At 38.7% G+C, this 26,325-nt stretch overlaps 3 protein-coding genes and 1 pseudogene across 3 annotated transcripts; all 4 read right to left on the bottom strand.

Annotated features, from left to right (window-relative positions):
• Window positions 1-2,727: 2,727 nt before the first annotated feature.
• On the bottom strand, window positions 2,728-3,663 carry LOC144633619 (adenosine receptor A2a-like). The gene has a single exon (XM_078492461.1). It carries the CDS (start codon window positions 3,658-3,660, stop codon window positions 2,728-2,730), a length of 933 nt encoding a protein of 310 aa, XP_078348587.1. The 5' UTR covers window positions 3,661-3,663.
• A 4,025-nt stretch (window positions 3,664-7,688) lies between these two features.
• On the bottom strand, window positions 7,689-9,188 carry LOC144632979 (adenosine receptor A2b-like). The gene has a single exon (XM_078491735.1). The coding sequence runs from the start codon at window positions 8,768-8,770 to the stop codon at window positions 7,844-7,846; it is 927 nt and encodes a 308-aa protein (XP_078347861.1). The 5' UTR covers window positions 8,771-9,188; the 3' UTR covers window positions 7,689-7,843.
• Window positions 9,189-15,829: 6,641 nt separating this feature from the next.
• On the bottom strand, window positions 15,830-16,743 carry LOC144631282 (melanocyte-stimulating hormone receptor-like; annotated as a pseudogene).
• A 5,369-nt stretch (window positions 16,744-22,112) lies between these two features.
• On the bottom strand, window positions 22,113-23,042 carry LOC144631565 (adenosine receptor A2a-like). The gene has a single exon (XM_078490015.1). The coding sequence runs from the start codon at window positions 23,040-23,042 to the stop codon at window positions 22,113-22,115; it is 930 nt and encodes a 309-aa protein (XP_078346141.1).
• Window positions 23,043-26,325: the final 3,283 nt, after the last annotated feature.

Genomic DNA, 26,325 nt, shown 5'->3' with positions numbered 1-26,325 from the left:
GACGGCTGTCGATCGGTGAGTTGTTGCTCTATCTCTTCGCCGAATTTTAGCTTCATCCCTCCAACATTTTCCGAGAAAATCCATGCTGAAATCATGCAAACGGCTTTCTGACTATGATCGGTGCTCGACATAGCGACCAGGGAAATTCCAAACAGGCCGGCCGTTTCAAATTAACCAATCAGCGCTTGGCTTCCCGCGGCAGCCGGCCGCGGTTCAAAACCCCAACCCTGCCCCGCACAGGAGTTTTGACACTTCCGCTGCTGTAAACGGAAGTTCCAACTCCTAGAAAGGAGTGGACTGTTGAAGCCGGGTAAGCTAAATTGCTGTCACCTTTAAAAACTTCGCAAGCTATGCCCGTCGAACAAATAACTTGAAAATCGGAACCTCCGGCAGATATCTGAAACGACCTTGGATTTTCCTGTCCCTGCCTCTCCAAATATCGAAAAATTATGTCCTTCGAGCGCTGCTTTAACACAATCGAGTTGTTCGCTTGTAAGCTCAATTCTAGCCGCCATACAAGTCTGCATACACGTGCATTTGACAGGTCAAAAACTTTCCCGGGACGGTGTTTACATGGTAAGATCAGCTGATTGGCCGAAAGTGACTTCCGTTTACAGCAGCGGAAGTGTCAAAACTCCTGTGCGGGGCAGGGTTGGGGTTTTGAACCGCGGCCGGCTGCCGCGGGAAGCCAAGCGCTGATTGGTTAATTTGAAACGGCCGGCCTGTTTGGAATTTCCCTGGTCGCTATGTCGAGCACCGATCATAGTCAGAAAGCCGTTTGCATGATTTCAGCATGGATTTTCTCGGAAAATGTTGGAGGGATGAAGCTAAAATTCGGCGAAGAGATAGAGCAACAACTCACCGATCGACAGCCGTCGTCAGATAGGTGAGTTTTTCATTAGTTTGGCGTTAATTCCGGTTTGAAGTGGAGGAGGTCGCTTCTGGCGGCCGCCGACTTGCAAGCCTTGTCTCCTCTTTCTTCTCTTACCGGCCTTCGGCCGGCTAAATCAGTTAAAAAAGCGCTTAAAACGGCCCGCGCAGGCGAAAAAATACAACACATGAGTCGATAAACATTTCATTAAACTTTATTGAGATATTTAGAGCGAAATGTAGTTTAGATATTTTATTTCTAAAGCTTTATTTCAGTAGCCCTTATAGATTTCAAAATTTCTTTTGTTCGTCTCATGTCAACAACAATAATTAACCACGAATACATAGGGTGGTCTGCCTGTGGAATCACTTTATTAGTGATAGCTGCAATGTAATCGTGGCAATCAATTTTCAATCGTTAGGCGTGACCGTGATATGCCAATTTAAATAATATACAGAAATAAAATCGTGATTGCCGGGGGGGAGGGGGACTAACCACGGGAAACTGACGCAGCCAGCTTTACCCTGGGAAGGGATTTTGCATTTGACACTACGGCGCTGCCCCTGGGTCGAGAATGTCATGTCTCTAACAGAAACAATTTTCCCAAGGGGTTGAAATTTGACATTCACTAGGTGCCCAGGGGTGGGAAATTTGACTCTGGCTTCCATGGAAATGTTAAATTCCCCGCGCTTTCGACTTCCACTTTATTTTATTTTTAAACAAAAACAAAACTGCAAATAAAATTCGTTTTTATTCAAAAGCGAACAAAACTATTTATTTTGAATTATGGCGTAAATCTACTTAAATTCTCTCTTACCTTATTATAGGAAATTAACGCGTCATGAAATTAACGCGAATTTTAAACATTCGCGTTAATTTAAGTCGCGTTAATTTTAGTTAAGTAAGGTATTAATATTAATATTAGTTGTGGGAGGCGCGGTGGCCTAATGGTTAGCACGCCGGACTCCGGAGCGAGCGTTCCGGGTTCGAGCCCTGGCCAGGGTCACTTGTGTCGTGTTCTTGGGCAAGACACTTAACTCTCATAGTGTCTCTTCACCCAGGTGTATAAATGGGTACCGGCGAAATAATGCTGGGGGGTTCCCTGCGATGGACTAGCATCCCATCCAGGGGGGAGTAGAAATACTCCTAGCTGCTTAATGCTAAGGAAACCGGGATAAGCTCCGGCAGTATGCGCCACTTTGGCTCGAAGCTGACCTTATTAATTTTAGTTAACGTTAATTTCCGCACCATTAATTTAGTGGAGCATTAATTTCCATGACGTTAATTTCCATTATTTTGGCCCCAATTTCTCGTTGCAGTCCAGAAGTTCTTGACTCCAAGGAAAAAGCATTGTTTTATCTGCCACTATCATTGATACTGCGAAGAACGTTCAAAGTGGGAAAAGTACCACGAACATTGTTTGCGTTTAAGATTTTTCGCCTGCAAGTGTTGAAATAAACTTGTTCCAGTTGTGTACGTCGCGTTAATTTCCTTCATTTTGAAATTTTACCCCCTCTTTCGCGTTAATTTCCTTTATTGGGAAGTAATTTTTCCTTCAATTCGCGTTAATTTAAGTCGCGTTAATTTCAAATACCTTAATTAACACAAGCGTTAATTTCCTATAATAAGGTAGTTTCTTTTTTCATAGGAAGAGACAACTGAACTCAGTCCATAAGCAATATAAATGTCTTCAGGGTATCACTGCCAGATATACTCAGATTAAACACGCTATCTTGAGACCAAATGCAGCCCGAGTTGTCTGACTGGCTGCTTGCAGTCCTTGTATTATACACAGGGTGATTATCGTATCAGCAACATCAACGAAGAATTCTGGCAGAACATGGCTAACCCTGCCGTTATTGTAATGCTCGATTTCTGTGCCAAGGCATGTTACGCAGTATGTCCATGATAGCGTGTCGAATGTGTCTCATCTTCCAACAGTAAATTACAGGGTTCAAGGACGAATTAAGATAAAAAAGAGTAACTGAGAAAAGAAAAAATCTCTTTAGAGCGATACTTGGGCCGTTAATTTTAATGCTGACAAACCAGATAAAAAAAGGCAAATAACAAACCAAAAACACGAGATAAACATAAAATATACCGACTGCAGATTTAACGAGGCTAGCAAAATGTGACATTTCGTCAGACTGTGCTACTTGCTGTACTTGCAGGGCCTGAATCTGATTCTTGTGGCATAGCACGGCTATATAAATCCTGATGTAAACCAGTGTTGTAAGAACGAATCCAACAACTCCAATAATTGATATAATACGGAAGTAAATATCGAGTGGAACCCATAACATTAACAAAGAAACAAATACACTTATTACCCATACTGAGATCACCACAGCAACAACACGCTTGTGAGTCACAAGTTCCTGATATCTGAGATGAAGATGAATAGCTAAGAACCTGTCTACACTTACAGCCACAACACCAAAGAACGAAGCTGTGAGAAAGAAATAGGTAATGATGTAAATCACCTTATACGTGCTACATCCAGCTCTGTTTTGTTGTATCCACCTGACCTGAAGTGAGATATTAAGTGGTTGGACCAATAAACCAACACCAACATCAGAAACAGCAAGACTCAGGAGCAATGTTTTTAAAGTCTTCGGCAACGACGAAGTTTTTCTTATCGCGTAGATTGTAACAATGTTCAACATGATGGCGGTATAGCATAGAAAACTGTTGAAGACACAGTTTGAGATGAACGTCGAGTGAAGATCTTCATATTCTGATATTCCGGGGTGGTACTCCAGCAATACTTTGCAAAATGATTTTTCCATGATATTGACTCAAGGGTTTTAACACACCAAGGCAAGCGTATCACATAAATATTGTCCTATGAAGCTAATCAGTTTCCTTTCTAAGCGCCGCAGACAGACTAGATCACTTTGGCCTTAATGATCCTTTTACATGCTCAAGTGATGATTCTGAGGAAACGAAGGAGTAAAGTATTCCGAAACTCGCCTTTCCAGAAACGTTTTTCAACAGGAAGACATTGTTCAAATTTATGAAAATTAAATTAATTTTTCCGGCTAAGTGAGTGGCGTAGAATTCAGTTGTCAGGTGTATAAAGTGACGTGAGTGTAAGGGTTTATCAGAAAACAAGCCATGTGTTTGTTAACCCTTAAGAGCTGTTTAGAACAGTTAAGTTATTTTAGACCCTTACAACATGGTAATTGTGATATCGTTAAGAATACTTCCTAAAAAACTGAGCAGATCCTTAGCTACGTGTTTGATCAAAAAAAGTTAAGTTAGCAAGTGCATCTTAAAATTTTGTACGTTATGGTTGCTGTCAAAAAAATACAAAACAAATTGAAAGTGACTCTTAATTAAGAGTCACGCCGTATGCTAATCGCTACAAGTGGCATATGCCGTGTAGCGAGCGCGACTGAAAACAACGAGAGAGATCCAGTGTGGCTGGGTATTTTGCTGGTGGTAATGCACTGTTCGACGGTGAATTCTGGGTATTTGTCAGGACATTAATCGCAAAGCTTGTCAAAAAAAACAAAACTGCTAAGGTCTTTTCAAAGACATAACAGAATGAATAAATTGAGCACTAAAATAAGACTTGTAACTAGATCATCAGCACGTCAAAACCTGACAAAACCAAAACTTAATGAAATATTTGTGTCATTCTCAGGTTTATTAAATAGTCGAGAGAGATATCAATAAGAAGTTTTACATGATAATGTCTGGTTAACCTGCCAACTTATGTCAAACATGGTTTCTCCAGAGTTCTTTTAGTTCTTTGTTTCCGTCGAAAATTTCTAAAGTCAGACAAAAATAATACATAATACAACTAGTAAACGAAAATTAACTGAAGTTAAATGTGAAGCCGATGGGAAGCACGGGAAGCCAACTCACGACCGGTTCCGATTTGCACTTGATTGACGGAGAAGACAATACTTTGCCCTGATTGGTTAGTGCACATTGCGGAAGTTTTATTAACCAATCACGAAGCTCGGATTGGGGAGCGCACAGACCGCGTACATCGTATCACGTGATCATGGGTAATTGGCGAAGGCATTAACATTCGAGGGTCGTGTCGTTCTTTCCGCCGAGTGTTAACTGCGAAAAAACTGGTGTTCCTTGTTAAAAAAAAAACTGGGACGCGGTTATTGCTTTTCAAAAACATGTAAAGAGAACGAAATTAAACCGAGATAGAATTAGAGTAGTAATAATCGTTATAACGCCGCCGCCTCGTCAATAACTGACAAAGCAAGACGTGTGTTATGACTATTTGGACATTTGACGATCGGTAAGCAAAAATATCTTATCCAGCTGCAGCCCACTGCCGAATGAATATCATTTACTTGACTTGGGGCGATTGATCAAATAAATTTACTTATAAAAATGTTGTCCATCGGAAGCATTTCATGAAAATTCCACAATTCTAAACATGGCAAAATTAATAAGAAAAACCCCGAACATGCATTTAACGTTTCACACGTTAGTCGATGGTAAACTTACAAAGACCTGCAAATGTCACTCTGACAAAGTTTCTCTAGAAAAGTAAAGTAGTTCCTCTTTTTGTTTGTTCCCGAATTTTCAAGTGTTTCGTTCGCTGGATGTTTTCAAGCATTAGAGAATTTAGTCGGAAAAATGTCGTGAACGAACCAGAAACGAGCAAAAAGTAAATAGCTGATGGGAAGCGCGGGAAGCTTCACGTAAGCTAACCTGTGACTGTTTCACTTCGCACTTGATTGGCTGAGAAGACAATACCTCGGCTCTACAACTAAAATACCTCAACAATTAAAATGATGCATAGAAACTGAAGGTGCGAATATCAGGCGGAACCCACAACGACATTAAATAAACGTACTTATCCGCCATATTGAGGTCAGACCAGAATTGATGAATAAAATTGCTGAACCAATAAACAAACTCAACATCAGAAACAGCAAGACTCAGGAGCAATGTTTTTAAAGTCTTTGGAAACGACAAAGTTTTTCTTATCGCGTGGATTGTTACAATATTCAACAAGACGGCGGCAACTGTTGAAGACTTAATTTGCGATGAACGTCGAGTGGAGATATGATATTCTGATAACTGATGCATATTCTGATATTCAGGGGTTGTACTGCAGGAACAGTTCACAAAATGATTTCTTTCTGATATTGTCTCAAGATTCTCTAACACACCAAGAGTTTCACAAAAATTGCAGAGTAAGACTTAACTACAACTGGCAAAATATAATATAACTAACAGAATAAAATAAAAGAATAAATAAATGAGTTTAATAAAGCCGGCCACCATGAGAATGAATAAGTATGAAACGATGATAGATGCGATTGCTCGAAATAGGTTCGCAGATAAAAACGTTGACATAGGAAGCATTTCATGACAACTTCCGTTCTTAAAATGACAAAGAAAAAACCGGAATCTTTTATTTAAAAAGCGTTTTAAAAGGTTAAATTGATTGCAAAGCATGAGAACATCAATCAAAGAAGGTTTCCCCTAGGAAGCTTTTCCTCAGTTTTAGTTGTTTCCTTAAGTCAGAAAGTGTCATGTTTGCGGCCTGGGGTATTGTAGAGCATTGTAATAAAGGGATCGAAACTGATAAGTGTGAAAATATGTTGCCGATGGTTAGGGCTTGATAAATTTCGCTTAAGCAAACGAAAGGGAAAATGACTGCTATTCAATCAGTTTTAAAATCCCTGACGAGCGAAACTGTCGGAATTAATCGTCTCTTACGCTGCCATGGCTAAACATGGAACAACAAATCCAAAGCCGTTTACGTTCCGCGCTTTTTACTTCAACTTTATATACAGCTAATTCGAGAAAGGTTGTCGAAAAAAAGCACAAAAGTGCACGCGACAAGACCGAAAGGTATTATGGGTAGGAGTAGAGGGCGTACTGCACGTGCTGAATACCTTATTCTTACTAATTTTCGCGCGTACTTAATTTCGCGAAAATTCGGGAGCCGAATTTCGCGAGTATTAATTTTTGCGATTGCAAGAAAAACTAGAGCAAAAGTGTATAAAATTTCGCGATTTTGTCGGTGTTTTCTGGATCAGAAAGAGACTAATTAACTACTGAAAGGTCTTGACCGATTTACAAGCTAATGGAAACAGTTATCAGAGGAAGTGTGTTAGTCAAAAACAAGACGGAACAACATTTTCAAGGATAGTTAGTTGCAGTTACTAAAAATTATTGTTTTGATATAACTGAAATAAGGTATGATTTTAATTTTCGCGTGTTTAAATTTCGCGCAATGTTTTTTCGCGCGTAATAAATTTCGCGATTATTTTGAAAACGCGAAAATCGCAAAAATTAGTACTCGCGAAAATTAGTAAGAATAGGGTACTAATTATACTAATAAGATGGTGACATAACAAACGCTAATTTGCACGTTTTCTTTCTCTTCAGACATGTGGAAACAAGGTACTTTTAGCCACGCTGCAAAAACTCAAAAACATGCGACAGAAAAAGCAAAATTACAGAAAAAGGCCTCCTGAGAGGAAAAACAAAATCTTCACGTACAAAAATACAAACTTGTGCATTTCCTCTAAGCCACTATACAATATTGAAGTGAATACCCAGACCTCCTTTCGGTCTTGTCGCTTGCACTTTTGTGCTTTTTTCCGACTATCTTTCTCGAATTACCTGAATAATTAAACAAAAAACAAACACATTGCGAATAAATTAATTTTTATTTGCAAAAGCGAACAAAAATTTACCCACTGTTTTTTTTAGTATGGCATAATTCTACTTAAATGGTCTCTTTTTCTAATAAAACTACGCTTTAAGTGAACTCAGTTCATAACGAGTATAAATGTCTTTAGAGAATTATTTCTTCAGCCATATATACTCAGATTAAATACGCTCTCCTAAGACACCACGGACCTCATGCAGCCCAAGTACCGACTGCATATAGTCTTTGTTATATACAGAAGGTGTTTATCAGCAACAGCAACTACACTGATTATAAAGAATTCTAGCAGAGCATGGCTGGCCTGTCGGTTAGTGTAATGTGCGATTTCTGAGCCAAGACATGTTCCGCAGTGTGTCCATGATAGTGTGTCGAATGTGTCTCATCTTCCAACAGTAAATTACAGGGTTTAAAGATGAATTAAGATACACAAGAGTCAATGAGAAAAGAAAAAGTCTCTTCAAACTCCGACCATAAATTTCAGTGGCGACCAAGCATATTAAGTGAGGCGAGTAACAAAATAAAAACACGAGATATACATAAAATATACCGACTGCAGATTTAATGAGACTAGCAAAATTTGCCATTTCTCCAGTTAGTGCTACCTGTTGTACTTGCATGGACTGAATCTGATTCTTGTGGCGTCGCACGGCTAAATAAATCCTGATGTAAACCACTGTTGTAAGAACGAGACCAACAACTAAAAAGATGCATAGAAACATGGTGCGAACATTGGGCGGAGACCACAACGGCATTAAAACAAAAAATGCACTTAACACCCAGATAGAGATCACCACAGCAACAACACGCTTGTGAGTCACAAGTTCCTGATATCTGAGATGAAGATGAATAGCTAAGAACCTGTCTACACTTACAGCCACAACACTAAAGAACGAAGCCGTTGCAAGCGAAAACACGAGATTATGAAAAACCTCATAGGTGCTACAGCTGGGAATGCTTTGTTTTAACCACTTGATCAGAAGTGATGAATAAAATGGCTGAACCAATAAACCAACACCAACATCAGAAACAGCAAGACTCAGGAGCAATGTTTTTAATGTCTTTGGCAACGACGAAGTTTTTCTAATCGCGTAGATTGTCACAATGTTTAACATGACGGTGGTATAGCATAGAAAACTGTTGAAGACACAATTAGCAATGAACGTCGATTGCAGATCTTCATATTCTGACATTCTGGGATAGTACTTCAGCCACAGTTCACAAAATGATTTCTTCATGATGTTGTCTCAAAAGTCTTTAACGCAGCGAGAATATCACAGAAATTGCAGAGTAAGACTTCAGACAATCAGTATGTCAATAACGTATAAAATAAAATAGCTGGCAGAATAAGATTGAGGATAAAAATAAGAGTTTCATGAGGCCAAAAAGGGGAATGGACAAATGATGAAATGATTATGGACGCGATTGATTGAAATAGGTTCGCAGATAAAAACGTTGACATAGGAAGCATTTCATGACATTTCCGTTCCTAAAATGACAAAGAAAAAACTGGAATCTTTATTTAGTTAAAAAGCGTTTTAAAAAGTTAATTGATGGCAAAGCCTGAAAACATCCTGAACATCTGTCAGGTCTCGTTGTTTTCAGGCGAAAGTTCTGAATGCTATGTTTCCGGCCTCGGGTATTCTCGAGCATTGTAATAAAAGGTTTGAAATTAGTGCGAAAATATATGTTGCCAAGGGTTAGGGCTTAGTAAGGGGAAACTTAAAGCTTTTTAATTCCTTTAGAAATCCCCGACGAAAGAAACTGCCTGCCATGACTAAACATTGAACATTAAAAATCCAACCCGTGAGTGTTCCGCGCTTTCAACTTCCACTCTCTTTATTATTGAAAGACCAAACCGCCGTGAAAAAGTAAAAGTTACATAGTCTTGTCCTGCTAGTATACGGGATATATTTCTAAGGTTTGTTACTTATTACGATTTCTCTTCGCAATCCGAAAAAATACTACTGAACTCAATGTTTTAAAAGTCAAGCTAAGCTAAATAAATCCCTTCCTCGTATTTACATTATTTCAGTATTATATTACTGAAGGGCCTGTTTACATGATTCCGGGTGACTTTTTTACGAGTTCATTCCATCCCGATATATTTTTCCTGTATCTTTTGACATGATACCGAGACGAAAGTCGAGTCATTCCGGAATGAGATCATTCTGGTTTTCATTCCGGAATCAAATTTTCGTTCTGGAATGACATTTCATTCTGGCATCATGTAAACACAGAACGAATTTCGTTTCGAGATGAAACCGCATCTCATGAAACCAACTACCGAGGCCACAGTTTGAACTCAGAGCGTAAAAACGTAAAAGCATTTCCTGTTAAGCCCATCGAGGCAGCCCCGCCTCTAGTCAAAATTTAAATTGCATGTTAAAATCGCAGATATGGCCGTTAATGGACACAATAACATGTTTGCTCAAAACATGCGCCACCTTGTTTTGATCTCGCGCGAAAACCGTAGGCCAAAACCGCGCACGTGAAAATGCCTTAAGGTGGCTCTTAATAGTTTAGTCAGAATTACACATTCCCGTCTTGAGTGTTCTATCGCAACTATACCAATAATTTTTAGGAAACTCTTTTAGTTTAAACTTGTACAAGTTTTACCAATGAACAAATCGAGGTCATTGTGAGGTCAAAATCTGTTGCCATAGAAACGTCATATGAAGTCAAATATACCCAATTTTGGACTTTTGGGGCTAATAGCTTAAAAACTACTCGGTTAAAGTTCTTGTTTTTAATGTATTTTATCTCACTGACAAAATGAACATTTTTGCAAATTTTTGGAAACATCTGTAGGTAGGATTCGGAGCTACGTCATTTTTTCATAAATTTAAGGTGGCGCTGAACCCACCTATAGAATATTCTCTAAACTGTTGAATGTGCCTTTATCTTCCAACAGTAAATTAGAAGGTTCAAAGATGAATCAGAGTTATGCAAGAGTACCTGAGAAAAACTCAATTTTCTTTAAAGCGCTGTTCAGACCGTTGATTTCAATGGCGACAAAACGGTGAAGTAAGGCAAATAACAAAGCAAAACCACTATAGATAAACGTAAAATAAACTGACTAACGACTCTAGTAAAATTTGCCATCTCGTTAGTCTGTGTAACTTGTTGTTCTTGCAGGGCCTGAATCTGATTCTGATAGCGTCGAATGGTTAACTAAATCCTGATGTAAACCAGTGTAACAACAAGGGCAAAAACAAATCCAACAATATATAAAATAATGGCCTTAACATCGATCGGCACCCACAACATTAACAAGGAAAGAAAAACGCTACATGCCTATATTAAGATCACCACAGCAACAACAGGCTTGTGAATCACAACTACCTGATATGTGAGATGAAAATGAATAGTTTAAAGTCTGTCTGTCAACACCAAAAACAAACCTGTGGAAAAAAGGCTATGATGTCAAAAATCCTATACTATAGGTATTACAGCCAGGAAAACTTCAGTGAATCACGTCGCACTTTCTTATTCGATACTTTTGGACCTGGATTAAAAATTAGGATGAATCCATGTGATAGCATTTTTCCAGAATGACCCAAACTAAACATTTCAATTCTCAAAATGGCTGGTTTTGCTGGATCTGGAGTGGAAATAGGCTTTTATCTACGTAGTGGCATTTCAACACAATGATCTAAAATCGTCATTTTCAGAAGCTCATGTAGAACTTTCTATTAAAATGGATTCTTTTAGACTTGGAGTAAAAATTAGGATAATCCATGTGATGGCAGTCTTCCACGAAGACACAAACTGTACATTTAAAGTCTCAAACTGGCAGGTTTTGCTGGATCTGGTGTGGAAAGAAGCTTTAATCTACGTTGTAGTATTTCAACAAAAGGGGTGCCAAAATCGTCTTTTCAGTCACTTATGTAGCAGTTTCTTATTCGATTCTTTTGGAAGTGGAGTGAAACTTAGGATGAATCCACGCCATAACATTTTTCCAGAATAACCCAAACTGTTCATTTCAAGTCTCAAACTGGCTTGTTTTGCTGGATCTGCAGTGAAAAAGGCCTACGTCTACGTGGTAGTATTGTAACACAAGGACCCAAAATCGTCATTTTCAGTGGCTCATGTAGCACTTTCATATTCGATTCTTTTAGACCTGGAGTGAAAATTAGGACGCATCCAAGTAATGGCACTTTCCCAGAATGACCCAAACTGTACATTTCAAGTCTCAATTGGTCTTGTTTTGCTGGATCTGGAGTGACAATAAGCTTTCATCTACGCGGTGGTATTACAACACAAGGGCCCAAAATCGTCATTATCAGTGTCTCATATAGCACTTTCTTATTCGATTCTTTAAGACTTAGAGTAAAAATTAGGAAAACTCCACGTGATGGAATTTTACCAGAAAGACCCAAATTGTACATTTCAATTCTCCAACACTTACTGGCCGGTTTTGCTGCATCTGGAGTGAAAATAAGCTTTAATCTACGAGGTGATATTTAAACACAAGGGCCTAAAACTTGCGGCTCATGTAGAACGATTCACGATTCTTTTAGACCTGGAGTGAAAATCGGGGAAGAATCCAGGTGATCGCACTTTACCAGAAAGACCCAAACTGTACATTTCAATTCTCAAACTGGCTGGTTTTCATGGATCTGGATTGGAAATAGGCTTTAATCTACGTGGTGGCATTTCAACAAAGGGGGGCCAAAATCGCCATTTCAGTGGCTCATGCCGAGCACTTTCATATTCGATTCGTATAGACGTGGAGTGAAAATTTAGAAGATTCTACGTGATGGCATTTTACTCGGAAAACCCAAACGGTACATTTCAAGTCTACAACTGGCTGTTTTTGCTGGATCTAGAGTGAAAATAAGCTTTAATCTACGTGATAGTATTTCATCACAATGGCCCAAAATCGCCATTTTCAGTGGCTTATGTCAGTTGCACTTTCGTATTCGATTCTTTTGGACCTGGAGTGAAAATTAGGAAGAATCCACGTGATGGCGGTTTTACAAGAAAGACCCAAAATGTACATTTCAATTTTCAAACTTGCCGATTTTGCTGGATCTGGAGTGAAAAAGAAAGCTTTAATCTATGTGGTGGTATTTCGACACAGGCGGACCAAAATCGCATGTTCAGTGGCTCATGTGGCACTTTCTTTTTTTCGATTCTTTTGGACCTGGAGTAAAAATTAGGATGAATCAACGTGATTGCATTTTTCCAGAAAGAAAAACACCTGTATATTTCAAGTCTCAAACTAGCCGGTTATGCTGGATCTGTGGTGAAAGTAAGCTTGTATCTACGTAATAGTATTTCATCACAAGGACCCAAAATTTCCATTTTCAGTGGCCCATGTTGCACTTTTTTTATCGATTCTTTTGGACCTGGAGTGAAAGTTAGGATGAATCAAAGTGATGGCATTTTTCTAGAAAGACAAAACCTGTAAATTCCTAGTCTCAAACTGGCTTGTTTTGCTGAAAGTGGAATGAAAATAAGCTTTAATCCATGTGGTGGTATTTTTAACACACAGGACCAAAATCGCCATTTTCAGTGGCTCATGTACAACGTTCTATTAAATTGTATTTTTTAGACGTGTAGTGAAAATTAGGATAAATCCACGTGATAGTATTTTCCCAAAAAGACTCAAACACATTAATTTCAAGTCTCAAACTGGCTTGTTTTGCTGTATCTGGAGTGAAAATAAGCCTACATCTACGTGGTAGTATTTCAACACACGGGCTCAAAATTGCCATTTTAGTGGAACATGTGTCACTTTCTCATTCGATTCTATTGGACCTGGAGTGAAAGTTAGGAAGATTCCACGTGATGGCATTATTCCAAAAAGACCCAAACTGTACATGACAAATCTCAAACTGGCTGGTTTTGTAGGATCTGGAGTGACAATAATTAAGCTTTTATCTACGCGGTAGTATTTCAACACAAGGGCCCAAAATCGTCATTTTCAGTGGCTCCGTATAGCACTTTCTTAATCGATTGTTTTGGAACTGAAGTGAAAATTAGGATGAATCCATGTGATGGCATTTTTCGAAACAGACCTAAACTGTACATTGCAATTTTTAAACTGGCCGGTTTTGCTGCATCTGGAGTAAAAATAAGTATTAATCTACGTGATAATATTTCAACACAATGGCGCAAAATCGTCATATTCAGTGGCTCATGTAGAACTTTCTATTAAATTGGATTCTTTTAGACCTGGAGTGAAAATTAAGATGAATCCATGTGATGGCATTTTTCGAGAATGACCCAAACTGTACATTTCAATTCTCAAAAATTTGCTGGATCTGGAGTGGAAATAGGCTTTTATCTACGCGGTGGTATTTCAACACAATGGCCTAAAATCGTCATTTTCAGTGGCTCATGTTGCACTTTCTTATTCGATTCTTTTGGACCTGGAGTGAAAATTAGGATGAATCTTGGTGATGGCATTTTACAAGAAAGACCCAAACTGTACATTTCAATTTTCAAATTGGCCGGTTTGGTGGATCTGGAGTGAAAAAAGCTTTAATCTACGTGGTGGTTTTTCGACCCAGGGGGCCCCAAGTCGCAATTTTCAGTGGCTTATGTTGCACGTTCTTTTCCCGATTCTTTTGGACCTGGAGTGAAAATAAGGATGAATCAAAGTGATGGCATTTTACCAGAAAAACCCAAAGGGTACATTTCAAGTCTCCAATTGGCTGGTTTTGCTGGATCTAGAGTGAAAATGAGCTTTAATCTACGTGGTGGTATTTCAACACAAGGGCCTAAAATCGTCATTTTCAGTGGCTCGTGTAGAATTTTCTATTAAATTGGATTTTTTAGACCTGGAGTGAAAATGAGGATGAATCCACGTGGTGGCATTTTTTCCACGAAGACAAAAACTGTACATTTAAAGTCTCAAACTGGCAAGTTTTGCTGGATCTGGAGAGAAAAGAAGCTTTAATCTACGTGGTGCATGGTGTTTCATCACGAGAGCCCAAAGTCGGCTTTTTAGTGCCTCAGGTAGCATATTTTTATTCGATTCTGTTAGACCTGGAGTGAAAATTACGATGAATCCACGTGATGGAATTTTCCACAAAGACCAAACTGTACATGTCAAGTCTTAAACTAGCTGCTTGAACGCAGGAAAGCGCACTAAGATGGACTGGAGATAGCGGGGAGGGCACGCTCTATGGACTAAATTGACCGCGAGAAAGTGGGAATATCTACACAGCAACAGATATATATGTAGACGGGATCAGATATCCGGTTTCCATTTTGGTTCTCCTCACTCATGAATATTGTGTCCTGGGCGTCGCACCTTAGAGTGAAATAATTGCAATTTACTCTTTTGTATTAAAAGAAAACCATGTCAAGGAAACTATCCGAGCCTACCAATAAAAGCCCGCAGGTCTCCTGTCACAAAGCCGCTTGGGTAATTTCAAAAACAAAAGAAGAAAGGACCACACTGGGACCAAAAAAAAGTTAAAAGAAAATAGAAAAAGGACTTTGTTAAAGCCACCGTCTCGTCTGCAGAAACTGACAAATTAAATTTGCTCAGGTTTATTCAACAAGCGTAGCGTTTGTAAAATCTAAACATGTGTTATGCATTGGCACATTTGATATTCGATACGAAAAAATATTTTTATTTGCCAAGAGAGGCAAAAAACGAATTAACATCATGGTAGTTCCTAGCTCCTCAATTTTTTGTTGTTTCCGAAAGTTATAACAGCTATGTTTCCGGCCTCTGGTATTCTCAAGCATTGCAATAAAGGGATCAAAATTGGTGTAAAGTTTTGTAACCAGAGGTTTGAGCTTGGTAAATTTGGCGTGCGCGAACGAAAGCAAAAATAACTTATTTAAAATCCCTTTGTAAATCCTTGACAAAAGAAAGTATCCGAATGGTCTATTACACCTATAACCCTGTCAAGGCTAAACAGTGAACAACAAATCCAACGCGTGCACGTTTCGCGCTTTCAACTTCCACTTGCTTTCCTAGTTGTATTAATAAACAATAAAACACTGCGAGCGAAACTGGATTTTATTTGTAAAAGCGAACAAACTTATACATACTGATTGTCTTTCGTTTTGAAACCTGGCTTAAATCTACTCAATTTATCGGTTAATTTTTAAATCGTAACACTACCATTGAACTCAGTTCATAAGCTATATATGTATGCCTGTTTAGTGTTATTTTCCGGTTATTATATTGTTCAAGTTAAATGTTATCGCTTGTCCGCCTGTAGCCCGAGCTCAGGCTACCCGCCGTCCTTGTTATATACAGAAGGCGTTTATTAGCAACGACAACACCAAATGTGAGGAATCCTGGCATGACATGGCCGGTCCTGTATTTAGTGTGATGCACGATTTCTGAGCCAAGATATGTTCCGCAGTATGTCCATGATAGCGTGTCGAATGTGTCTCATCTTCCAACAGTAAATTACAGGGTTCAAAGTTGAATTAAGATATATAAGAGTAACTGAGAAAAGATAAAAACTCTTCAAAACAATACTCGGGCCGTTAATTTTAATGGCGACCAAACAGATAAAGAAAGGCAAGTAACAAATCAAAAACACGAGATAAACAAAAAATATACCGACTGCAGATTTAATGAGGCTAGCGAAATGTGCCATTTCGTCAGTCTGTGCTACTTGCTGTACTTGCAGGGCCTGAATCTGATTCTTGTGGCGTCTTACGGATACATAAATCCTGATGTAAACCAGTGTTGTGAGAAGGAGACCAAGAAGTAAACATCGAGTGGAACCCACAACGTCAACAACGAAGGAAATATACTCAACACCCATATTGAGATCACCACCTCAACAACACGCTTGTGAGTCACAAGTTCCTGATATCTGAGATGAAGATGAATAGATTAGAACCTGTCTACACTTACAGCCACAACACCAAAGAACGAAGCTGTGCAAAAGAAATTCGTAATGATGTAAAAACCTTTATAGGTGTCACACCCAAGATCATTTTGTTGTAAACCCTTGACCAGACGTGAGGCGTAAAATGGTTGAGCCAATAAACCAACAGCAACATCAGAAACAGTAAGACTCAGGAGCAATGTTTTTAAAGTCTTTGGCAAGGACGAATTCGAAGTTTTTCTTATCGCGTGAATTGTTACAATATTCAACACGATGGCGGTATAGCATAGAAAATTGTTGAATACACAATTTGTGATGAACGTCGAGTGAAGATCTTCATATTCTGATATTCTGGGGTGGTACTGCAGCAATTCTTCACAAAATGAATTCTCCATGATATGGACTTAAGGTTCTTTAGCGCACCAAGCGTATCACATAAAAATTGTTTTACGTTCAGAGCTATTCAGTTTCTCTTCTAAGCGCCTCAGACAAATTAGAACCGTTTTCTTCAAAATAATTTCTTTCCCTGCTAATGTGCTGATTCTCAGGAAACGAAGGTAGTAAAGTGTTGCAAAACTCCTCCTTCCAGATAATTTTGTCAGCAGGCAATAAATTGTTCAAATTTATAAAATAAAATTAATTTTTCCGGCTAAGTGAGTGGCGTGGAATTGCAGGTGTATGGAATAACGCGAGTGCCAGGTATATCAGTAAACCAGGAAAACTTAAAAAGCTGTTTAGAAGATTTTACAATTATTTTAGTTTCTTTAAACTTGGTAAACGAGATATCGGTAAGAATAATACCGAATAAACTGAGCGGATCCTTAGACATGTTTGAAAAAGAAGTAAGTTATAGGACGTGCATCTGAAATTTTATCCGTCACGGATATTCATTTAATGTTGTCAAAACACATACAAAACAAATTAAATGTCTCTAAAAAGTCGCGCCGCATGCTAATCGATGGTACACCTGCAAACTGCTATAAGTCTCATGTGCTGTGTGGCGAGCGAGAGCAGTTAAAACACCACGAGAGATCCACTGCTCAGTTTTGCCGGCGGTAATGTATTGTTCGACGGAGTGAATTCTGGGTGTTTGTCAGGACATTATTGCAAAGTTGGTCAAAAAAAGACAAAACTGCTTAGGTCTTTTCAAAGACATAACAGAATGAAAAAATTGACAGATACTAAAATATGGAAACGTCATATAAGGTCAAATATACCCTATTTTGGACATTTTGGAGATAATAGCTCAAAAACTACTCGGTGAAAGTTCTTGTTTTTGATGTATTTCTTTCTCACCGACAAACTGAACATTTTTGCAAATTTGTGGAAAAAATCTGTAGGTAGGAGTCGGAGCTACGTCATTTTTTTATAAAGTTAAGGTGGCGCTGAACCCACCTATAGAATATTTTCTAAAATGTGTAATGTGCCTCATCTTCCAACAGTAAACCACAAGGTTCAAAGATGAATCAGAGATATGCAAGAGTACCTGAGTAAAACTCAATCTTCTTCAAAGCGATGTTCAGACCGTTGATTTCAATGGCGACCAAAACGGTAAAGTAAGGCAAATAACAAAGCAAAAACACTAGATAAACGAAAAATATATTGACTACGGATTTAACGACTCTAGTAAAATTTACCATCTCTTTAGTCTGTGTTACTTGTTGTTCTTGCAGGGCCTGAATCTGATTCTGATAGCGTCGAATGGTTAACTAAATCCTGATGTAAACTAGTGTAGCAACAAGGGCAAAAACAAATCCAACAATATATAAAATAATGGCCTTAACATCGATCGGGATAAAGAAAAGTGCGACATTGGCCACTGAAAATGGAAATTGTGAGCCCTTGTGATAAAATACTATTACGTAGATAAAAGGTTACTTTCACCACAGATCCAGCATAACCGGCTAGTTGGAGACTTAAAATATACAGGTTTTTCTTTCTGGAAAAATGCCATCACGTTGATTCATCCTAATTTTTAATCCAGGTCCAAAAGAATCGGAAAAAGAAGTGCCGCATGAGCCACTGAAAATTGCGATTTTGGTCCGCCTGTGTCGAAATACCACCACGTAGATAAAAGCTTTCTTTTTCACTCTAGATCCAGCAAAACCGGCCAGTTTGAAAATTGAAATGTACATTTTGGGTCTTTCTTGTAAAATGCCATCACGTGGATTCTTCCTAATTATCACTCCAGGTCCAAAAGAATCGAGTAAGAAAGTGCAACTGACATGAGCCACTGAAAATGGCGATTTTGGCACCTTTAGAATTGAAATGTACAGTTTGGGTCTTTAAGGAAAAATGCCATCACATGGATGCATCCTAATTTTTACTCCAGGTCCAACATTAAGTATCGAATAAGCAAGTGCAACATGATCCACTGATGTTTTCCATCTTAGAAAATCTTTGGTAAAGTTCGGAAAATGTTCGCAAACACTTGTACGACCTTCGAAAATCTTCGGAAAATCGTCGGAAATCTTCGGAAAATTGTCAAAAACCTCGTTATTAGACGGTTAATATAATAAAAAAATAATACATGGTTGCTCGGAGCTATGAAATTTATCTTCTCGTGTTCAAATCGATATCTCACGAGTGAGCGCAGCAAACGAGTGAGATATCGATTTAAACACTCGAAGATAAATTTCATATCTCCGCGCTACCATGTATTATCCTCTATGTATGCTTCCATAATGTTACTTTCAGTGATTTCTTTGAAAATAAACAGCTTCACATGTAGCCAAAAGATCCCAAAATAGGAATGATTTGTTTTCTGACCCAGCAAACAGAGCGCAGCCATAGCAACACACACATACTTTATGAATAAAGAGTAATTTATTTAGCTATATATAACTGAAAGGAGCTTGATACTTAATTTATTTTCTTTCCGGCTTATGTTAAGCACCCATATTGAGATCACCACAGCAACAACACGCTTGTGAGTCACAAGTTCCTGATATCTGAGATGAAGATGAATAGCTAAGAACCTGTCTACACTTACAGCCACAACACCAGAGAACGAAGCTATGGAAAAGAAATTCATAATGATGTAAAAAATCCTATAGGTGTAACACCCAGGATCGTTTCTTTGTAACACCATGACTAGAAGAGAAGTATTGAAGGGTTGAACCAGCAAGCCAACACAAGCATCATAAACAGCAAGACTCAGGAGCAATGTTTTTAATGTCTTTGGCAACGACGATGTTTTTCTTATCGCGTAGATTGTTACAATGTTCAACATGATGGCGGCATAGCATAGAAAATTGTTGAAGACGCATTTTGCGATGAACATCGAGTGAAGATCTTCATATTCTGTTATTCTGGGGTAGTACTGCAGCAACAGTTCACAAAATGACTCCGTAATCATATTGACTCAAGGTTCTTTAACGCAACGAGCGTATCACATAAAAATTGTTTCACGAAGCTAAACAGTTTCTTTCTTAGCGCCGCAGACAAACTAGATCACTCTGGCTTCAAAGATTCCTTTACATGCTAAAGTGATGATTCCCAGGAAACGAAACTTTCTGTAGAAACGTATTTTAAAACTCACTCTTCTAGATGCTGTTGTGACAGGAAATATTTTATTCAAATTTATACGTGGTTCTTAAACTTTCCGTCTTATTTACTGAAAACCAAGAAGTAAATGTCATTGGTGTGAGTGTCAGGTTTCTTAAAGAAGCCACCTGTTTGTGAAAACCTAAAAAGCCGCTTATATTTATTTTAGACACTAAGCGTGCATAAACCGAGCAGATCCTTAGCTACATGACCTACATGTTTGATCAAGTAATTGAGTTAGCATGTGCCTCTGAAAATTTTATCCGTCATTGACATTCATTTAATGCTGTCAATAAAAAAACCACAAACAAACAAAACAAGTGTCTCTAATATATAACAAGTCGTATGGTATGCTAATTGATGGTACACCTGCAAACTGGTTTCAAGTTTCATGTGCCGTGTACGTAGCGAGCGCGACTGAAAATACCGAGAACGTTCTATCGCTAAGCGTGGCTCGGACCTTCAGTTGCCTGCAGAACTAACGCTCGATTAATTGCAACGGGGTAACAAACCATATATCATTAAATTAAGTAATTCAAATTAGGGGTACTAAGTGAAAATAAGCTAGCACCTGTGTAGGGAAATATTCATTGATATATTCGTTCAGTTAATATTGTTGAGAGGCAAAATTACAGTTCGGCTACTGTTACCCGGGTCACCCAGACAAAGTTAACCAATCACAAAGCAGAACGGAAACAATAAATTTCAGCATTTTTTCCTTCAGCCAATGAAATGTCGAGTACAGAAAATGAAATTTCAACTTATTCGTTCGCCACGAAAACACATCAATGCTAAATTTTGGCTGTATGGCGCTGGATTTTCAATTAACTTCGATTGCATCCCTTTTGAGCTTGAGTAGTTGTGACAGCACGAATTGGAAAGTAATTATCAGCTATGATAGTAAAGAGAAGTTCGAAACTGTGTAAAAACAGGGAAAGCAACGGCCGTGCCATATGTCACCACACGTAAAAGGGGGGCCCCAAAAAACAAAAAAAAACTAAAAAAACCAGAGAGACACTTCTTACTATTTTTACAGTGCGGCTACTGTTACCGGGATCACCCAGACAAAGTTAACCAATCACAAAGCAGAACGAAAACACTCATAATAGGAGATCTAGATATTATAACCTTGATTTTATTTTAGTTAACTTTATATTCGCGGATGTATAGTGTTTTTATATTTTACTTTTTTAAATTTGGCTAATGTTTATTTTGCGGGCCATTACTTTATCAGTTTAATTACTGTCAAACGTCACCCTCGTAAAATTAAGTCTTACTCACTAGTCTTACTATATTAATGATGCTACTCTACATAGCTGATAAAGCTGAACCATAGGTTATGTTTTTTCCCATGTAACCCTTGTTGTTCTCATAACGACCTAAACGTTATTAATAAAAATGATAAAGCAAACGTGTCACTTATACCATGGTCACTTCCGGTTTACACAGCACCATCGTTCTGATTGGTTGGAGCAAGTTGCACGAGCTTTATTAACCAATCGCAAGGTTCAGGGAACGTAAGAGAGTGCTTTGACAGACTGGGGAGAGCACGGACTGGAAGCAAAAGGATCTTGCGAAAAGAGAGAGTATCTATGGAGGGAATACATGCTATGGCAATATCTTTCCACGAAATTCTGCCAGGCATGTTCACAAACCTGCTGGTCGTTTTGGTTTTAGTCCAATCTATTTCTATTCACGTTAAATTTGCGTGCGAACTGTTGTACATGAAAGTAAAAATTAATTGCATATTTCTCCGTTGTAAATCCATGACGAAAGACACTGTCCGATTCTTCCATTTCGAACCCTCACGTTCAGGGCATGCTCAAACAATGAACAACAAACGTTCGCGCTTTTAACTACTAACTTACTAGACAGAAATGTTTATTTATAGTAAAATTGATTTTTATTTTCAAAAACGAACACAACTTTACAGCTTTCTTTCCTTCATTCTTTTATGGGAAACTTAGTTTTAATGTCTGCCATTTACATCTTTTAGAATCACGAAAATACAACAGAAAACTGTGTACGATAAATTACTAAGCTATATAAATCTATTCTAGTATAATTTCTTTAGTATTATACGACTCAGTTTTCATAGGGCACTAGCCCTCGTTTGTCCTCATGCAGTCCTAGTTCACACTGTTTGCTTTTCTTGTTATATACAGAAGGCGTTTAATAAACAACACAGAATCCTGGCATAGCATGTCTGGCACTACGATTAGTGTGATGCCTGATTTCGGAGCCAAGACATGTTCCGCAGTATGTCCATGATAGCGTGTCGAATGTGTCTCATCTTCCAACAGTAAATTACAGGGTTCAAAGATGAATTAAGATAAAGTAGAGTCAGTGAGAAAAGCAAAAATCGCTTCGAAGCGATACTCGAGTCGTATTTTGCAAGGGCAGTCCAATATATTAAGGTAGGCAAGTAACAAAGCAAATACACGAGATATACGTAAAATGTACTGACTGTAGATTTAATAAGACTAGCAAAATTTTCCATTTCGCCATTCTGTGCTACTTGTCCTTGCAGGGCCTGAATCTGATTCTTGTGGCGTCTTACGGCTAAATAAATCCTGATGTAAGCCGCTGTTGTAAGAAGGAGACAAATAACAGTACTAATGGATAGAAAACCCGAGTTAATATTGGACGGTACCCACAACAGCATCGAAGAATATAGCGCACTTAACGCCCATATTGAGAACACCACAGCAACAACACGCTTGTGAGTCACAAGTTCCTGATATCTGAGATGAAGATGAATAGCTAAGAATCTGTCCACACTTACAGCCACAACATTAAAGAACGAAGCAAAAGTAAAGAACAGCGCAATGACGTTAAAAACCTCATAGTTGCTACAGCTGGGAATGCTTTGCTGTAACCACTTGACCAGAAGTGAGGTGTAAAATGGTTGAACCAATAAACCAACACCAACATCAGAAACAGCAAGACTCAAGAGCAATGTTTTTAAAGTCTTTGGCAACGACGAGGTTTTTCTCAACGCGTGGATTGTTACGATGTTCAACATTATGGTAGTATAGCAGAGAAAATTGTTGAAGACACAATTAGCGATATACGTCGATTTGAGGTCCTCAAATTCATATATTCTGGGGTAGTACTGCATCAGTTCTTCACAAAATGATTTCTTCATGATGTTGACTCAAAGTTCTTTAACCCACCGAGTGTATCTTCACATAAAAATTGTTTTACGAAGCTAATCAGTTTGCTTTTTATACTCCTCAGACAGACTACACGACACTTTGGCTAAAATGTTTTCGTTACCTTTTAAAGTTACGATCTTCAGGAAAAGAAAGTAATAAAGAATTTCAGAACTTGCTCCTCTAGACGTTGCTTCACCGGACAGAAAATACATAGTTTTTATACGTGGGTGTAGAACTTTCCGCCTTATAACTGATTAGAATGAAACCAAGAAGTAAATGTCACTGGTTTGAGTGTCAGGTTTATTTAACAATGCCGTGTGTTTGTGAAAAACCAAAAAGCTGTTAATTAAGAACAGTTTACACATTATTATTTTAGATGCTTCAGACGTGGTAAGTAATATATCGGTAACATTATTATACCCAATAAAGATGCTTAGTTACATGCTTGATCAAAAATAAGTTAGCAAGTGTTTTTTGCAGGGAAAAGCATTTAAAGACTAAAAGGTGAACTAAAATGATTGTTGATTGACTGTTGACACGTTAATAAAGTTCTTATTATTATGTTATGCTAATTGATGGTGCACCTGCAAAATGACACAAATATAAGGTGGCGGTTTTGGCACAAATCGAGACAACTCGCTCGGCTCGCCGGCTCGCCTCGCTCCTTGTCTTGATTAGTGACCAAAACCGCCACCTTATATGTGTGTACAAAAATCGCGAGCGGCACGCAAAAATCGCTACTTACGTGAGTTGCGTGACATTTTCAGAGAGAGTCTGGAAACCATATTTCTAGTTCTCAGGCCCTTGGACGAGCAGAAAGAAACATGGCGGCCTAATCAGGATTTAGTGTTTGGGCCGATAAAAAACGAAACAGAACAGATATTACAAAAAAAATACGCTCAGTTAACGCGCTGTAATTTTTTGTGCCCCCACAGAAGCTGGCGAAGTGAAGCGAAGAGAAGAAATCGAGAAATAACAGGATTTGATCACAGAAGTTTATCGATCGATCGAAAGAACTTTCCCGAAACATCGGACTCAATCGGGCCTGTTTATTTTTTTTCTGCTTCAAGCATTGCTTCCACGACTTGATATGTTATCTGTCTGACCTCATTTTGCCAAACGGGAGTAGAAAGTTCGGTTAAAATAAAGCAAATCGCTTGGAAAAGCACCAACATTTTAGCCTATTTACCAAACTTTACCAAGTGTCTAATTAATGATGACATCATCCTGATGCCCAAAAGCGCATGCGTACTTGCTCAAAATGGGTGAAAGGGTACCACAAGTGAAAAACGTGACAAAGTGAACTATATATAAGTAAACGCGGCCGTAACTTTTTGTTAGTTCACAAATTCTGGTGAAGTCAAGGGAGGTAGTGGATGGCCAACCACTTGAATCCTGTTATTATGGCTTGTGCGGATGGTGAATTACGGGGTATAGGGGGACTCCTTTCAGTGGGAGATACCCCTGGGTGAACCCGCCTCGGCCCCACTGATAACGTGGGGGTGCTCAGAAATTCCTCGGGATTTCAAACTTCGGCAGAGGTAAAAATGCGGGACAGCCGCCTTGTCAGCGGCGGGGAAAAAGTCCTAGCCGGGGCTAGGCAAGAAACAGCCAACGAGCACCCCCCGTCCAGGGTTTTGCCCTTTCGTTTGACCTGTCACGCAACGTCACGTGTGACTGTCACGCTCTGTGTCACACAATGTCACGCTGTGTGTAACACAATGTCACGATTTGTGTCATGCGTTAATTTTATTTTTTGCACACTCAGATGAAATTAAATCCAGTGTTTATTTTCTCAAATCTGATTTCGACTCGGCTGCAAGAAGTTTTTTTATCTCCTGTCTCAGCCGTTCAATGTCAGGACTTCTTTGCTTTTTACTTTCTTTTGGAAGTGTGCCTTTTCGAAAGATTTCTTTTTGAAATCTATAACCCTGTTTCTCATTAAGAACGCTCTGAAACTCAGCATCTGTTATTTTGCCGTCAACAAGAGATTTGGAAAGAATTCGGTTGACGGTATCAAACTTTGACATAGCAAGGGCCATGATTTTGCAGTGCTTAATAAGTTTGGGCTCGAGTTTTTTGTAAAAACCGGTTAACACTGCAGCGCTGGCACCGAACGTAGCAGCGACGATGCCAATCGGAATAGCCGCAGGTATGCCAATCCCTGTCATTGCAGCACCCACCCCCCCTGCTGAAAGGGCACCAGAAACGCCACCAGCAATGAAGCAAGCGTAGTTGATAATTGTCTTGGTTCGCTTGTATTTTTTTGCAACCAGTCGATAGTGGTCAACTTCTTCGCTTAAGTATTTCAAAACTTCATTTGCTTTTTGCAAACGGAAGTCATTCGGTTGCGGCAGAGCGGGATATAAAGTTTGTGTTTCATCGTGTTCATTCAGAGCCTCTGCACGAACACCGTAGGCCGGGGCACTCGGGAGAACATTAGCAGATGACATGGTCGTATACATAAAAGTTATTTTTGTATTTAATTTAATTCAATTCCAGCTCATATGTAAGATTTGAGCCGTTAAAATCGAATGGATTTCCATCCTCATCTCTAATCGAAAGAGTCAGAGATGTCACTTGTGCATCAGCCATAACGTCACGCAAGACATTGGGCTGTTCACTTTTGTAATTTATGTTTTCGTAAGCCTTTCCTCGGATGTCGAAACAAGCTTAAACAGAAGATGGTTTACCATTAAAGAGATTCTGTTCTCTGTCAACTAAATCGCAATGAATGAAATAAGTTGTGGGAGAATTTAATCTTCTTATATAAGTTATAGTTCCTAAATGCGAAGTGTAATTGTTTCGCAGTAGTAAATTAGACATATTTGGATCAACAATTAATTTTTTAAACTGGGCATTTGTGATTACAAGCTGGCCAAGTGGAGTATTAATATCTGTGGGCAATTCAATACGATGTTTGGAAAAATTATTTTTCAATTCACTTGCCAACCTTTTGAGAGTGTAATGACCAGCCGGAAAGGGCACATCGACAGGCTTTTCATGATCGTCCAAAAACCTGATAAATCCATTTTCTTTAAGATTAAACCAAGAGTTAGGGATATGAGATGACAGAAGTCTGATATAGCTCGGTTTTGGAATAGGGTGGTCAAAATAAACAGTGTTCGGATTTTCTTTTGTGGTGACTGTCAGCACAACCATTTTTATATTAAATAAAAATAAAAAATGTTTAATATAAAAGAGGACCATGGATGCGAAAACAAGAGATTTTATGAAGTGGATGAAAACCCCAGAAGCAACTAAAATTTCTGA

Source organism: Oculina patagonica, chromosome 12 (genome assembly GCF_052425735.1).
Source record: "Oculina patagonica isolate OP01 chromosome 12, crgOcupat, whole genome shotgun sequence".
NCBI lineage: Eukaryota > Metazoa > Cnidaria > Anthozoa > Scleractinia > Oculinidae > Oculina > Oculina patagonica.
This window is presented reverse-complemented; position numbering and strand designations above follow the sequence as displayed.